The sequence below is a fragment of the Scyliorhinus torazame genome, chromosome 10 (genome assembly GCF_047496885.1).
Source record: "Scyliorhinus torazame isolate Kashiwa2021f chromosome 10, sScyTor2.1, whole genome shotgun sequence".
Classification (NCBI taxonomy): Eukaryota; Metazoa; Chordata; class Chondrichthyes; order Carcharhiniformes; family Scyliorhinidae; genus Scyliorhinus; species Scyliorhinus torazame.
Genome location: NC_092716.1, coordinates 186,851,731 through 186,864,601, shown reverse-complemented (window position 1 = coordinate 186,864,601; position 12,871 = coordinate 186,851,731). Strand labels below are relative to the sequence as shown.

At 47.3% G+C, this 12,871-nt stretch overlaps 1 protein-coding gene across 5 annotated transcripts in view; it reads left to right on the top strand.

The window, feature by feature from the left end:
• Window positions 1–3,831, top strand: part of LOC140384436 (ras association domain-containing protein 8-like) — a 165,153-nt gene extending 161,322 nt beyond the window's left edge. For all 5 annotated transcript variants that reach the window (XM_072466138.1, XM_072466136.1, XM_072466135.1 and 2 more), the window contains 3 exons: window positions 361–520; window positions 969–1,076; window positions 3,588–3,831. In XM_072466138.1, the coding sequence (XP_072322239.1) occupies window positions 361–520; window positions 969–1,076; window positions 3,588–3,616 (297 nt within the window). In that variant the 3' untranslated portion in view covers window positions 3,617–3,831. The remainder of the gene's footprint in view (window positions 1–360; window positions 521–968; window positions 1,077–3,587) is intronic.
• Window positions 3,832–12,871: the final 9,040 nt, after the last annotated feature.

The window sequence follows — 12,871 nt, the reverse complement described above, 5'->3', positions numbered from 1 at the left end:
TCTCTGCAATACACGTTCAGGTATCAGACTCCGGGGTAGCCATCCTCCTTGCATGTCAGACGCAGGCAATGTGAACAGAACCATTCTCCCCATGCCCAAATCACACATGGTGCCGATGCTCCATGCCTCTTTATGTTTGATTGCCGGGGAGCTGGATTTGGATTACTTTGAGTTGAGTGATGCTGGTCCCGTGGAGACCGATTAGGAGGAGGGATTGAGGACAACATTAGAAATGAGTGCATTGGGTGGGCTCCCCGAAGCATTTCAGCCTCTGAGCGATCTTGCCATACCATATTTTTGTGTGTTTGTGTGTCTTTTGTTTTCTGTTCTTTATTTCTAAATGAGAGTCATGTCTTTTAGGCCAAAACACAAGAGCTGGAGGAGTTAAATAAAGACCTGAGACAATGCAACTTACAGCAATTTATTCAGCAAACCGGCAGTGTGGGAACGCAGACCAAAAGCGAAGAGGATTCCACGACGGACGAACCAAACCAACAGCCATCTACTCACTGGAATGGAGGTGAGGAAATAACCAGTGTCACCATAACATCTCCATCCCACAGAGCACCCTCCCAGCATGGTCAAATAACCAAAAGGTAATTCATTCACATGGAGGGAACAGCAAAGGACACCAAGCAAGTATCAGGGAGGGGGGCTCTCCAAAGGACAGAGAGAGACAGAGAATTACACAAGGCCAATCCCAGCCAGAGAAACCCATTCAGCAGCATTTAGACCGGAGATAGAGCATAGAGGAAATTTAAGAGAATGGTACAAGGAGTGAATGACTTCAGTACTATAGAGAGACAGGAGAAGCTGGGGCTGCTACTCTGTGGAGCAGAAATTGTCAAGAGGAGATGCAATCGAGGTGTTGAAAATCACAAGGTGTTACGTTACAGTACAGAAGCTACACACTCGCCGGCCCTTGCGTGAGATGGCAAACCCATGTTATTTCATTTCTACTTTTACAGATATTCACATTTCTGAAATCAACTCCCCGCCGCGACAGACAGCAAAACAGTTCCTGGGGAATCCACGTAATCTGCAGAACCCTCTGGTGTCGAGCCTGAACCCGGAAGGTGTGTTCGTTTGAACTGAGTGCATGCCTTGTGCTAACACTAGCGTTTGACAAGTGGCCTGTTAACGCACAGCAACTGAAGCTTTGAGATGGCTGATGTCCGAACTTGCAAAGTCCAGCTTTCCGATTTCAGGACGATTTATACATAGCCCTCTATGTATATATGTTGTGTGGTTGGTGGTGCAGTATCTGCATGAGCCATCGGGACTGTGCTCACTCTCCCATCTCTTGTCTTCTCTTTTTATTTGATGCTATGCATCAACTTTCAACTAACTGAGAATGACACGGAATAAGTTAATTTCCTCTGATCCCTGCAACATTCTCTCATCCAATCCTTCGTAAGTTCCTTTTAGAAAACAATTCTGAAGGACATCTTTCTCACGTCCATTGATTGTATTTCATTTTAAACAGAATTACATGGAATAATTTTACAGCACTGAAATAGGCCATTCAGCCCAACTGGTCTTTGTAAGCTCCATGCGAGGCTCCTCCCACTTCATTTCATCTCATCCTATCAGCATTTTCCTCTCTCATGTGTTTATTTAGCTTCCTCTTAAGTGTATCTATGTTATTCACCTCCACCACACCCTGCTGCAGCGAGTTCCTCAATCTCACCACCTCTGGGTAAAGAGGATTCTCGTGAGTTCTGTAATGGATTTAAGAGTAATCCATTCAGCCCTTCGAGCCTACTGTGCCATTCGATAAGATCGCAAACTGATCTGGTTGTGGTTTCAACTACACTTTCCTGTCAGCACCCCATGGCCCTTGGCTCCCTTGTCTATCAAGAGTCTTGTCTATCTCAGCCATGAATAAATTCACTGAACCAGCCTCCACTGCTGTCTGGGGAAGAGAATTCCACACACTAATAACCCTCTGGGATAAACAGTATTCTCTTACACCCGCACCACCCCACAAGTGGAAACATCCTCCTCTCCTAGTATTCACCTTATCCAGTCCCCTCAGTGTCCTATGTGTTTCAGTAAGATCACCGCTCATTCATTCTTCTAAATTCCAATGGGTAATCATAGAATTTACAGTGCAGAAGGAGGCCATTCGGCCCATCGAGTCTGCACCAGCCCTTGGAAAGAGCGCCCCACCCAAGCCCACACCTCCACCCTATCCCCATAACAAAGTAACCCCGCCTAACCTTTATGGACACTATTGGCAATTTAACATGGCCAATCCACCTAACCTGCACATCTTTGGACTGTGGGAGGAAACCGGAGCACCCGGAGGAAACCCACGCAGACACGGGGAGAACGTGCAGACTCTGCTCAGACAGTGACCCAAGCCGAGAACCGAACCTGTGGCCCTGGAGCTGTGAAGCAACAGTGCTAAACCACTGTGCTACCGTTGGTTAAGGGCCCAACCTGTTCAGCCTTTCTTCATACGTTAAGCCCTTCATCCCACGAATGACTGGAGTGAACCTTCTCTGAACTGCTCCGAAGACAATTATAGCTCCTTTCAAATAAGGCAACCAAAATTACACCCAGTATTCTAGATCATGTGATGATCTTGTATTCATTGATTCCTCTTTTCTTCTCTGAGTTTATTCCCTCACCCCATCTTTAGGATTTGGGTCCAGTGGGCACCAAGTAACCCATTGTGTCCTCACCTAAGAGAGCCTGTGAACTGCTGGGGGGGGTGGGGGGGGGGGGCGGCGGCGGGGGGGTGAATGTGCCCTATTTCTTTGGGGATTTGTGGAGGTTTCTGCCAACACTGATGTACCCCATCCCCCATCCTGGAAATTCAGTGCCAATGAGATATTGGAGTGCAGGCATTATCACAATGATGTTAACCCCACCTGCTTCTCGCGTGTATGTAACTTGAGAGGCAGTCAGAAACAGAAGCCACGGGCAGAATAAACCCCCATCCCTCCCCAGTGGGGGTCACCTCTTTGGAAACTTTTTCTCAAATCGCCACTGCCTCAGGGGATTAGTAAAGCTCATGTATAGAGTTCAAGATTTGTCAAGTCACTGCAAGTCCTCAGGTTGTTGAATGAGGATACCGTACATTGCACAGCACAGTGTCACCAAAGCTCTCAGAAATCAGAGCAACTACTGTCCTGATCTCCAATGGTTGGGAACTTTCATCTCTCCTTCCTTCACATTCTCTCCCTTTCTGTCCACCCCCTTCTCTGCCTTCATCTCTCTAACTCTCACTCTATTGCATTCCCTTGGTCTCCCCTTCTCTCTTCCATCTCTCTTCATTATTCTCTTTCCCCATTTATCTTTCCATCGTTATCTCTATTTATCTTTCCCTCTCATTTTACCCCCTCTCTCTCTCTCTCTCTCTCTCCCCTTGCTATCTCCATGTGCATGCCAGTGTTGGGGAAATGACGATGCTAAGGTTTACTGAATACCTCAATATATATGAAGGAACAGCCTTTCAGTTGCAGTTTCACTTCAGAGTAGATTGCAAGAATAAAATGTATTTATTTTCAAATAAATAGAAAAGTAACTTTTTAAATTTCAAGCCCCATTAACTTATTTACGCAATTTTTTTGTTTCAGAATTTCAGCATTGGATAGTAGGTAGCTGACAAAAGAGAGCGAGAGACTGTTTGAAGCTGTAAACTGAATTTGGGTTAATATTGTTTTAACGTCATCTCTGCCCAATCTGGCTTGTACATTGAGAAAAAAATATGTGTTAGGTTGGCTGTTAACAGTAGCATGTTGTGTACAGGAACATGTCATTCTGAAATATTTTAAACTTATTTTAATTATATATTCAAAATAAATCAGAACTGGAAATCAATGCTTGATTTTATTGTGTATTTTTGTGAATATTTTCTGTATTTTAAGTGGAAAAAGTCAGAAAGAAAAGGTCAGACTTGCATTTCTATAAGCGCCTCTCACCGCCACAGCATGTCCCAAAGCACATCACAGCAAATGAAGTACCTTTCAAGTGTAGTCACTGTTGTAATGAAAACATGGATGCCAATTTCCACATGGTAAGTTCTCACAAACACTGCGATAATGCCTAGATATTCCATAGAATCCCAACAGTGCAGAAGGAGGCCATTTGGCCCATCACTGACGCTCCGAAAGAGGACCCTACCTAAGCCGACTCCCCCGCCCTATCCCTTTAACCCTGTAAGTCCACCTAACTTGCGTATCTTTGGGAGGAAACCAGAGCACCCGAAGGAAACCCATGGAGTCATGGGGAGAATGTGCATATTGCTTCATGGCTCCAGGGTCCAAGGTTCGATTCCGGCTTGGGTCACTGTCTGTGCGGAGTCTGCACGTTCTCCCCGTGTGTGCGTGGGTTTCCTCCGGGTGCTCCGGATCCTCCCACAGTCCAAAGATGTGCAGGTTAGGTGGATTGGCCATTCTAAATTGCCCTTAGTGTCCAAAATTGCCCTTAGTGTTGGGTGGGGTTACTGGGTTATGGGGATAGGGTGGAGGTGTTGACCTTGGGTAGGGTGCTCTTTCCAAGAGCCGGTGCAGACTCGATGGGCCGAATGGCCTCCTTCTGCACTGTAAATTCTATGATAACTCTATGATAACAGTTTAGCATTCCTTCAGTGCTTACCCTCTGACAGTGCAGCATTCTTTCAATGCTGACCTCCCACAGTTGAGTGATCCTTTACAACTGTCATTCCGACAGTGTAGCACTCCCTCAGTACTCGCCCTTCAACAGTGCAGCGCTCCATCTTTACTAACATAGAATTTACAGTGCAGTACCCTCTTAGTCGGTGCAGTGTCTCTCAGTACTGTCCCTCTGACAGTGCAGCATTCTTTCAGTTCTGTCCCTGTAGTGCTCCCTCAGTACTGCGCAATCTTTTTCTCCCCCCCCCCCCCCCTCAACCAATGCCGCTCTCCTTTAGTACCACACCTCAAGAGTCCCGTGTTCCCTCAGTACTACCCCTCTAACAGTCCAGAGCTTCCCTGGGTACTGCCGTGCAGACAGTGCAATGCTCCCTCAGTTTGGATTCCGCCAGGCCCACTCAGCTCCTGACCTCATTACAGCGTTAGTCGAAAATGGACAAAAGAGTTGAACTCAAGAAGTGAGATGAGAGTGACTACCCTTGACATGAATGCAGCATTTCACCATATCTGGTGTTACGACCGAGATGGGAAGAGTGCACTGTCTGTCTCTAGTTCCATTACTCCGGGGGTCACAACATATACATTATTTTTTCAGCTATCTATACGGCCAAATATGTGCTTCACTTACCAATCAGTCGATTTCAGAATGTTGAGTGATTTTGGAGCAATTTCCATTCAGTTTCTGCTTTCGGGCAGGGTATGGAGCCACAGGTATGTTCTTTACCCAAGCAATTGATCATCTTTTCTCCTCCAAAGCAAAACCAAAACCAGCTTTTAAACACAGGGGGCGAAATTCTCCCCCAACGGCGCGATGTCCGCCGACTGGCGCCAATCAGACGGGCATCGCGCCGGCCCAAAGGTGCGGAATGCTCCGCATCTTTGGTGGCCTAGCCCCAACATTGAGGGGCTAGGCCGACGCCGGAGGAATTTCCGCCCCGCCAGCTGGCACGGAAATGCGGCGCATGCGCGGAAGCGTCAGCGGCCGCTGACAGTTTCCCGGCGCATGCGCGGGAGCGTCAGCGGCCGCTGTCAGTTTCCCGCGCATGCGCAGTGGGGAGAGTCTCTTCCGCCTCCGCCATGGTGGAGGCCGTAGCGGAGGCGGAAGGGAAAGAGTGCCCCCACGGCACAGGCCCGCCCGCGGATCGGTGGGCCCCGATCGCGGGCCAGGCCACCGTGGGGGCACCCCCCGGGGTCAGATCGCCCCGTGCCCCCCCCAGGACCCCAGAGCCCGCCCACGCCGCCTGGTCCCGCCGGTAAATACCAGGTTTGATTTACGCCGGCGGGACCAGGCAATTTCTGGGCGGGACTTCGGCCCATCCGGCCCGGAGAATCCAGCGGGGGGTCCCGCCAACCGGCGCGGCCCGATTCCCGCCCCCGCCCAACCTCCGGTACCGGAGACTTCGGCGGGGGCGGGGCGGGATTCACGGCGGCCTACGGCCATTCTCCGACCCGGCGGGGGATCGGAGAATGACGCCCAGGATTCCAGGCATGGTTTTGTTTTTAAAGCCATAAACCCACCATGTGACCCTTTTGGAACCAGTTCACCAGGGTCATGAGGTTTCCAGCTTCTTTAAAACTGCTTAATTACCTTTTCTTGTAAAACACTGGGCGAGATTCTCCGCCGGTGGATGCTCCATTTTGCTGGCAGCCCTGGGGTTTCCCGATGGTGTGGGGCTGCCCCACAATGGGAAACCCCATTGACCAGCTGGCGAAACGGAGAATCCCGCCGGCATGGTGAAGCAGGAATGTGGCAGGACGAAGAATCCAGCCCCCTGTCTTCTTTCGGAACAGCAGCAACTATACACTTTCATTAACCCGTTACAGAGAGTGTCCTTTCAAAAACACATCCATCCAGAATCTGCTCAGTCCATGAAGATGAACCATTTTCTGTTAAACCATTAACGTGTTTATTACACTGGTATCAAGGAGCCCTAGCAAGACTGGAGTTAGTGGGAATCAGGTGGAAAGTTCTCAATTGGTTGGAGTCAAATCTGGCACAGAGGAAGATGGTTGTGGTTGTTGGAGGTCAGTCCCAGGATATCACAGTAGGAGTACCTTTGGGCAGTGTCCTTGGTAAAACTGCCTTCAGCTGCTTGCTTCCATCATCAGTTCAGAAGTGGGGATGGTCACAGGTGATTACACAATGTTCAGCACCATTCGCAACTCTTCGTACTGAAGCATTCCATGCCCAAATGCAGCAAGACCTGGACAATATCCAGACTTGGGCTAATAAGAGGTAAGTAACAATTGTGCCACACAAATGCCAAGCAATGACCATCTCCAACAAGAGAGGATCTAACCCCTTGACATTCAATGTCATTACCATAACTGAATCACCCACTATCAACATCCACCACCTTCAATCTCCACTCCCTCCACCACAGACACACCAACTACAAGATGCACTGCAGGAACTCACCAAGGCTCCTTCAACAATATCTTCCAAACCTATGACCTATACCGCCTAGAAGGACAAGGACAGCAGCCACGTGGGAACACCACCATTTGCAAGTTCTCTCCAAGCCACATGCCATCCTGACTTGGACATATATCGCTGTTCCTTCACTGTCGCTGGGCCAATGTACAGTATGGTAATGTACAGAGTGTGCAGCTGACGGGAGTCACCCGCAATGCCCCAGGTCCACACCAATAAAAGCGGACCGTCTATTTCGCTTTTGATATGTGATTAAATGTCAATCTGATTCTTTTTATCTGCTTCAATATCTTTATAAGCAATAAACAAAAGTGTTCAAATAACATTTTATTTTAAATTCAGTTTATTTTAACGCTATTTATAAACTTTCACATCTTACTTGCAGCAGGACCTGGTGACTAATCTTTATTTACCAGAGATTTCAGGGCAATTCTAGAGTGGCGGTAAATCTAAATCTGGTGGGTGCGTACGCAGCAACTCTGTTAGACTTTCCTGGCGTTTCAGACAACTGAATCATCGCTTGAAGATATGAACAGCCTCCTCTGTGACTTTCCTGCTAGTTTTTTGGGTTGAGTACTTGAAGTAAAACATTTTGGTAAGACACTGAGGGTAAAGAAAGGGAGTGAGACACAGGCATGATGGGCCGAATGGCCTCCTGTCTTGCTATATCATTCTGTAATTGTATGATTCTATCTGCTCTCTGCTTCTACCTGGTTTATCTGTCAGGTTTTTGATCTAGTTAACTGAACAGCAGATGGCCCTCTGATGGGATTAAGTACAATTATACTGCAATGCCTGCCCTTGTTCTCCTGTTATTAATCTAGATTCCAGGGGGTCTGGGAATAAAAGCAACTGGTTTCTGCCACACTACCACTGGTGCTGGTGTCTGGCATAACGTGGCAGTAGCTTGGTTTTGTCATTCCCTCCCACTTCAGATAAAGGGTACGGAACCATAGCGGTCAGATTACCAGACAAGCAATCCAGAGGCCTGGACTAATGATCCGAGACATGAGTTCAAATTCCACCACGGCACCCGGGGAATTCAAATTCAATTGGTTCAATGAATCAGGAATTTTTTAAAACCATGACCACAAAACCACAGGGTGGTTAAAGGCCCTTCTGGCTCATTAATGCCCCTGGGGAAGGAAACCTGCCATCCTTATCCAGTGTGGCGACGCCAGACCCACAGGCCTGGTTGATTCTTAACTGCTCTCTAAAATGACCTAGCAAGCCTCTCAGTGTAGGGCAATCCAGGATGGGTAACAAATGCTGGCCTTTCCAGTGACTCTCACATCTTGTGGATGAATAAAAAGCAAAATACTCCCCTGACCTATATGATGGGTTACTGATGACCACAGACCAGCTGAATATTCAACGAGGCGTCTCCATTGACGTCCGCATGGGTGCCAATATCATGGAGAGAGATCTATGGGTGGAGTTAAGCTCATTCATGGAAAGCAACCTGGGATCGTGGAGCCTGCCTGCCATTCCGATATGTGATGAAGATCTCCCGATATAACAGCTGTTGTGTATTCATGTTTGTTCCTAGTTGGAACAAGGTCACTTTAAGAATCTGATCACGTGACACAAATGGGCAGTCTATCCTAACAGCCTGTGGAGTTAACACATTTCCAATAAAGCTCATGTTTGTTTGTACCTTCATATTCTGCAAGGCTATCATTTAAAAATACCACGACAGCAATCAGCCTGAGGCAGTGAATTAAATTACGCTTCCAGTCTCCCCGGTATTAAGGGAGCCCGTGGAGGTCAGTGAGCACAGAGGTGAGGGTTGAGTGAGATTTGCTGCAAGTTAGGATATGGATGACCTCATGTTTACTTGGGGAGAATGTGGGAAACCCACCAGGAGAGTTTTGGAATAGTCAAGTCTCAAAGTAACAAAGGCTTGACTGAGAGTTTCAGCAGCAGATAAGCTGAGGCAGGATGGAGTCATAGAAGAATAGACAGAAGCCATTCTGCTCATCATGTCTGTGCTGGCCATCTGCGAGAGCAACTGAGCTAGTCCCACTCCCCTGCCTTTGCTCTGTAGACCTGGAAATGTTTTTTCTTCAGTTAATATTCCAATTCCCTCTTGCTGTGCATTCCAGATTCTAACCATTCATTGGGATAAAATATTTTTCCTTGTGTCGCCTCTAGTTCTTTTACCTTAAATTAGTGTCCTCTGGCTCTTGTGTCTTACACCAATGGAGGAGGATGGTGTGGTTGAGCATGTAGGGCGGCACAGTGGCACACTGGTTAGCACTGCTGCCTCACAGCTCCAGGGTCCTGGGTTCAATTCCAGCCTCGGGTCACTGTCCGTGTGGAGTTTGCACGTTCTCCCTGTGTCTGCGCGGGTTTCCTCCGGGTGCACTGGTTTCCTCCCACAGTCCAAAGATGTGCCGGTTAGGTTGATTGGCTATGCTAAATTTCCCCTTAGTGTCCAAAAGGTTAGATGGGGTTACGGGGATGGGGTGGAGGCATGGGCTTAAGTAGGGTGCTCTTTCCAAGGGCTGTTGCAGACTCGATGGGCCGAATAGCCTCCTTTGGCATTGTCAATTCTATGTCAAAGGCTACTGAAAGGTCAATTTCTGTTGTCCTCCAAACAGGTTGAAATTGCTAAGCCTCCATCCCCAGCATCACCCCAAACGCCATCTCCTCCCCACCAATCCTATCCCCACCTTTAACCCCAGTCTCAGGCGGAAACAGATGGTTCAAACAGTAAGAATGACATTGGGTGACAGCTGGCTGCATTTGAATTTCCAATATGTGCAGTCACAGACTGGATTAAACACATCAATACCTTCTCAAAGACAATTAGCAACGCAAAATAAATGTTGGCCTAGCCAGCAACACCTACATGCTGAAAATAAAATTTAAAAAAACACACTTTGGGCTGTCCTGAGTGGGTGTTATGCTCACAACACCTGCGGATGCCAATGTACCTATAATTATACCAGTGGGATCCTTCAACACAACTAATAATATTTGTAGCAATCCAATATTGATGCAAACTTAAGGAAGCTGTTTTCATTTTCTTACGGCACCTCCTACCACAGGCTTCTCGGTTCCACTTTTAGCATCCTATTTTTTTACTGAATCTTAAAGAATGTGATCAGGGAAATGTGTTGCTCAGGTCAAGGGTTAAGCTGCTGACCTGCAATGGCCCCAGTAACCAAATTCAGTATCAGAATTCTCCTTTAATCCAGCCTCATTGCTGGCACTTACTTATTTGGCAGTTTCATGTTATTCGTATATTTCAGTTGTCATGTGAGAGTACCTTTAAGAAATGTGTGTTTTTAAATGGGTGTGTATATAAATATCTGTAGTGAGAGTACCTTTAAGAAATGGGTGTTTACAACTGCAGTGATGTCAGAGAGTGGGTGGAGCTGGGCTGTCTGACAGCTTTTTACTTTTGTTTTTGAGCAGGCTGCAGGGTGGTTTTAGTTTCGTTTTCAGTGTTGGAGCTGAAGCCAGACCAAGCAGGTGTACTGCTGTTCTCTCTGCCATCAAAAGACTATCTCTTGATCATTTGGTGAATTCAGAATTATAAATGTTTTCAGTCGTGACTTTAACCTGATGTGCTTCTGATAAAGGTTTTGTTTTTAAGTCGTGTGGATGTTAAAAAGGAAAGCATAAAGGATTACTTAGTATTGTATTCTTTGGGGGTTGTATTTGAATTGATGGTTGCTAAGATGTTCACTGTATGTTTTAAAAAGGTTAACTTGAGTTCATAGAATAAACATTGTTTTGCTTTAAAAAATACTTTTCCATTTCTGCTGTACCACACCTGTAGAGTGGGCCGTGTGCTCCCCATACCACAATCTATTAAAAGTTGTGGGTCAGGTGAACTCCATGATACACTTTGGGGTTCTCTAAACCCTGGCCCATAACACAGTGATCTTCATGTGTTAACAAATCAGAGCTACTGATGTTAAACTGTACATTCAGAGAGTGGGGCAAGAGAGAGATGGAGGAAGAAAGAGACTGTGGGGAGAGAGGGAAGGGGATAGAGAGAAAGGGACTGAGGGGCTAGGGAGAAACAGGAGTGGGAAATAGGGTCAGAGGGAAGGAGAGATGGGAAGGGGAAGAGAGAGAGGGAGCAGACGGTGGGAGAGAGACAAGGGAGAGAGAGGGGTGAGATAGGGCAGGGGAAAGAAGAGGAGGTAAAAGAGGGGGCGAGGAAATGGATTGGGAAAGAGAGAGGAGGAGGCAGGAAAAGAGAGTGTAAAGTGATAGAAAGAGAGGGAAGTAGAGAAAAAGGGAGGAAAGGGGGGAGGGGAGAAAAGAGGTGAGAAAGAGTGGAGGAAAGGAAAGAAAGGGAAGAGAAGAGAGTGGGCGGAGGGAACGAGGGGGAGGATAGACTGTGTGGAAAGGTAGAAAAGGCTGAGGAAGAGAGGGGTAGAGAAAAAGGGAGGGGAAATAGTGAAAGGAAGGAGAGAGGGGGTAGAAAGTAGAGAGGGAAAGCGAGGGAGGGGGAGATAGAGTAGAGATGGATGAGAGAGCAAGAGGGATAGGAAGAGACAGAGGATGGGGAGAGCGAAAAAAAGTTTTAGCAGAGGGGATGGAAAGAGAATGAAAGCGAAACAGGGGAAGAGATTGTTCACTGTGGGGAATGTCGAAACAGAAAGTGGTGGAAATTCACAGCAAGCCTGGCAGGGTCAAAGCAGAAAGTTAGACGAGCTGTCTGCAGATTGAGGGTGGGGAACCTTACATAACTTTATCTTTTTTTTTATTAAATATTTTATTGAAAATTTTTGGTCAACCAACACAGTACATTGTGCATCCTTTACACAATATTATAACAACACAAATAACAATGACCTATTTTATAAACAAAAAATGAATAAATAATAAATAACAAAAATGAAAACTAGCCCTAATTGGCAACTGCCTTGTCACAAGTAACACTCTCCAAAAATATAATTTAACAGTCCAATATATAATTATCTGTAGCAAAGACCTATACATACTATACAGTATATATTAACAACCCTGAGAGTCCTTCTGGTCCCTCCTCCCCCCCCCCCCCCCCCCCCCCCGATCCTGGGCTGCTGCTGCTGCCTTCTTTTTCCCATTCCGTCTATCTTTCTGCGAGGTATTCGACGAACGGTTGCCACCGCCTGGTGAACCCTTGAGCCGACCCCCTTAGGACGAACTTAATCCGCTCTAGCTTTATAAACCCCGCCATGTCATTTATTCAGGTCTCCACCCCCGGGGGCTTGGCTTCTTTCCACATTAGCAATATCCTGCGCCGGGCTACTAGGGACGCAAAGGCCAAAACATCGGCCTCTCTCGCCTCCTGCACTCCCGGCTCTTGTGCAACCCCAAATATAGCCAACCCCCAGCTTGGTTCGACCCGGACTCCTACTACTTTTGAAAGCACCTTTGTCACCCCCATCCAAAACCCCTGTAGTGCCGGGCATGACCAAAACATATGGGTATGATTCGCTGGGCTTCTCGAGCACCTCGCACACCTATCCTCCACCCCAAAAAATTTACTGAGCCGTGCTCCAGTCATATGTGCCCTGTGTAATACCTTAAACTGAATCAGGCTTAGCCTGGCACACGAGGACGACAAGTTTACCCTGCTTAGGGCATCTGCCCACAGCCCCTCCTCGATCTCCTCCCCCAGCTCTTCTTCCCATTTCCCTTTTAGTTCATCTACCATAGTCTCCCCTTCGTCCCTCATTTCCCTATATATATCTGACACCTTACCATCCCCCACCCATGTCTTTGAGATCACTCTGTCTGCACCTCTTGTGTCAGGAGCTGCGGGAATTCCCTCACCTGTTGCCTCGCAAAAGCCCTCAGTTGC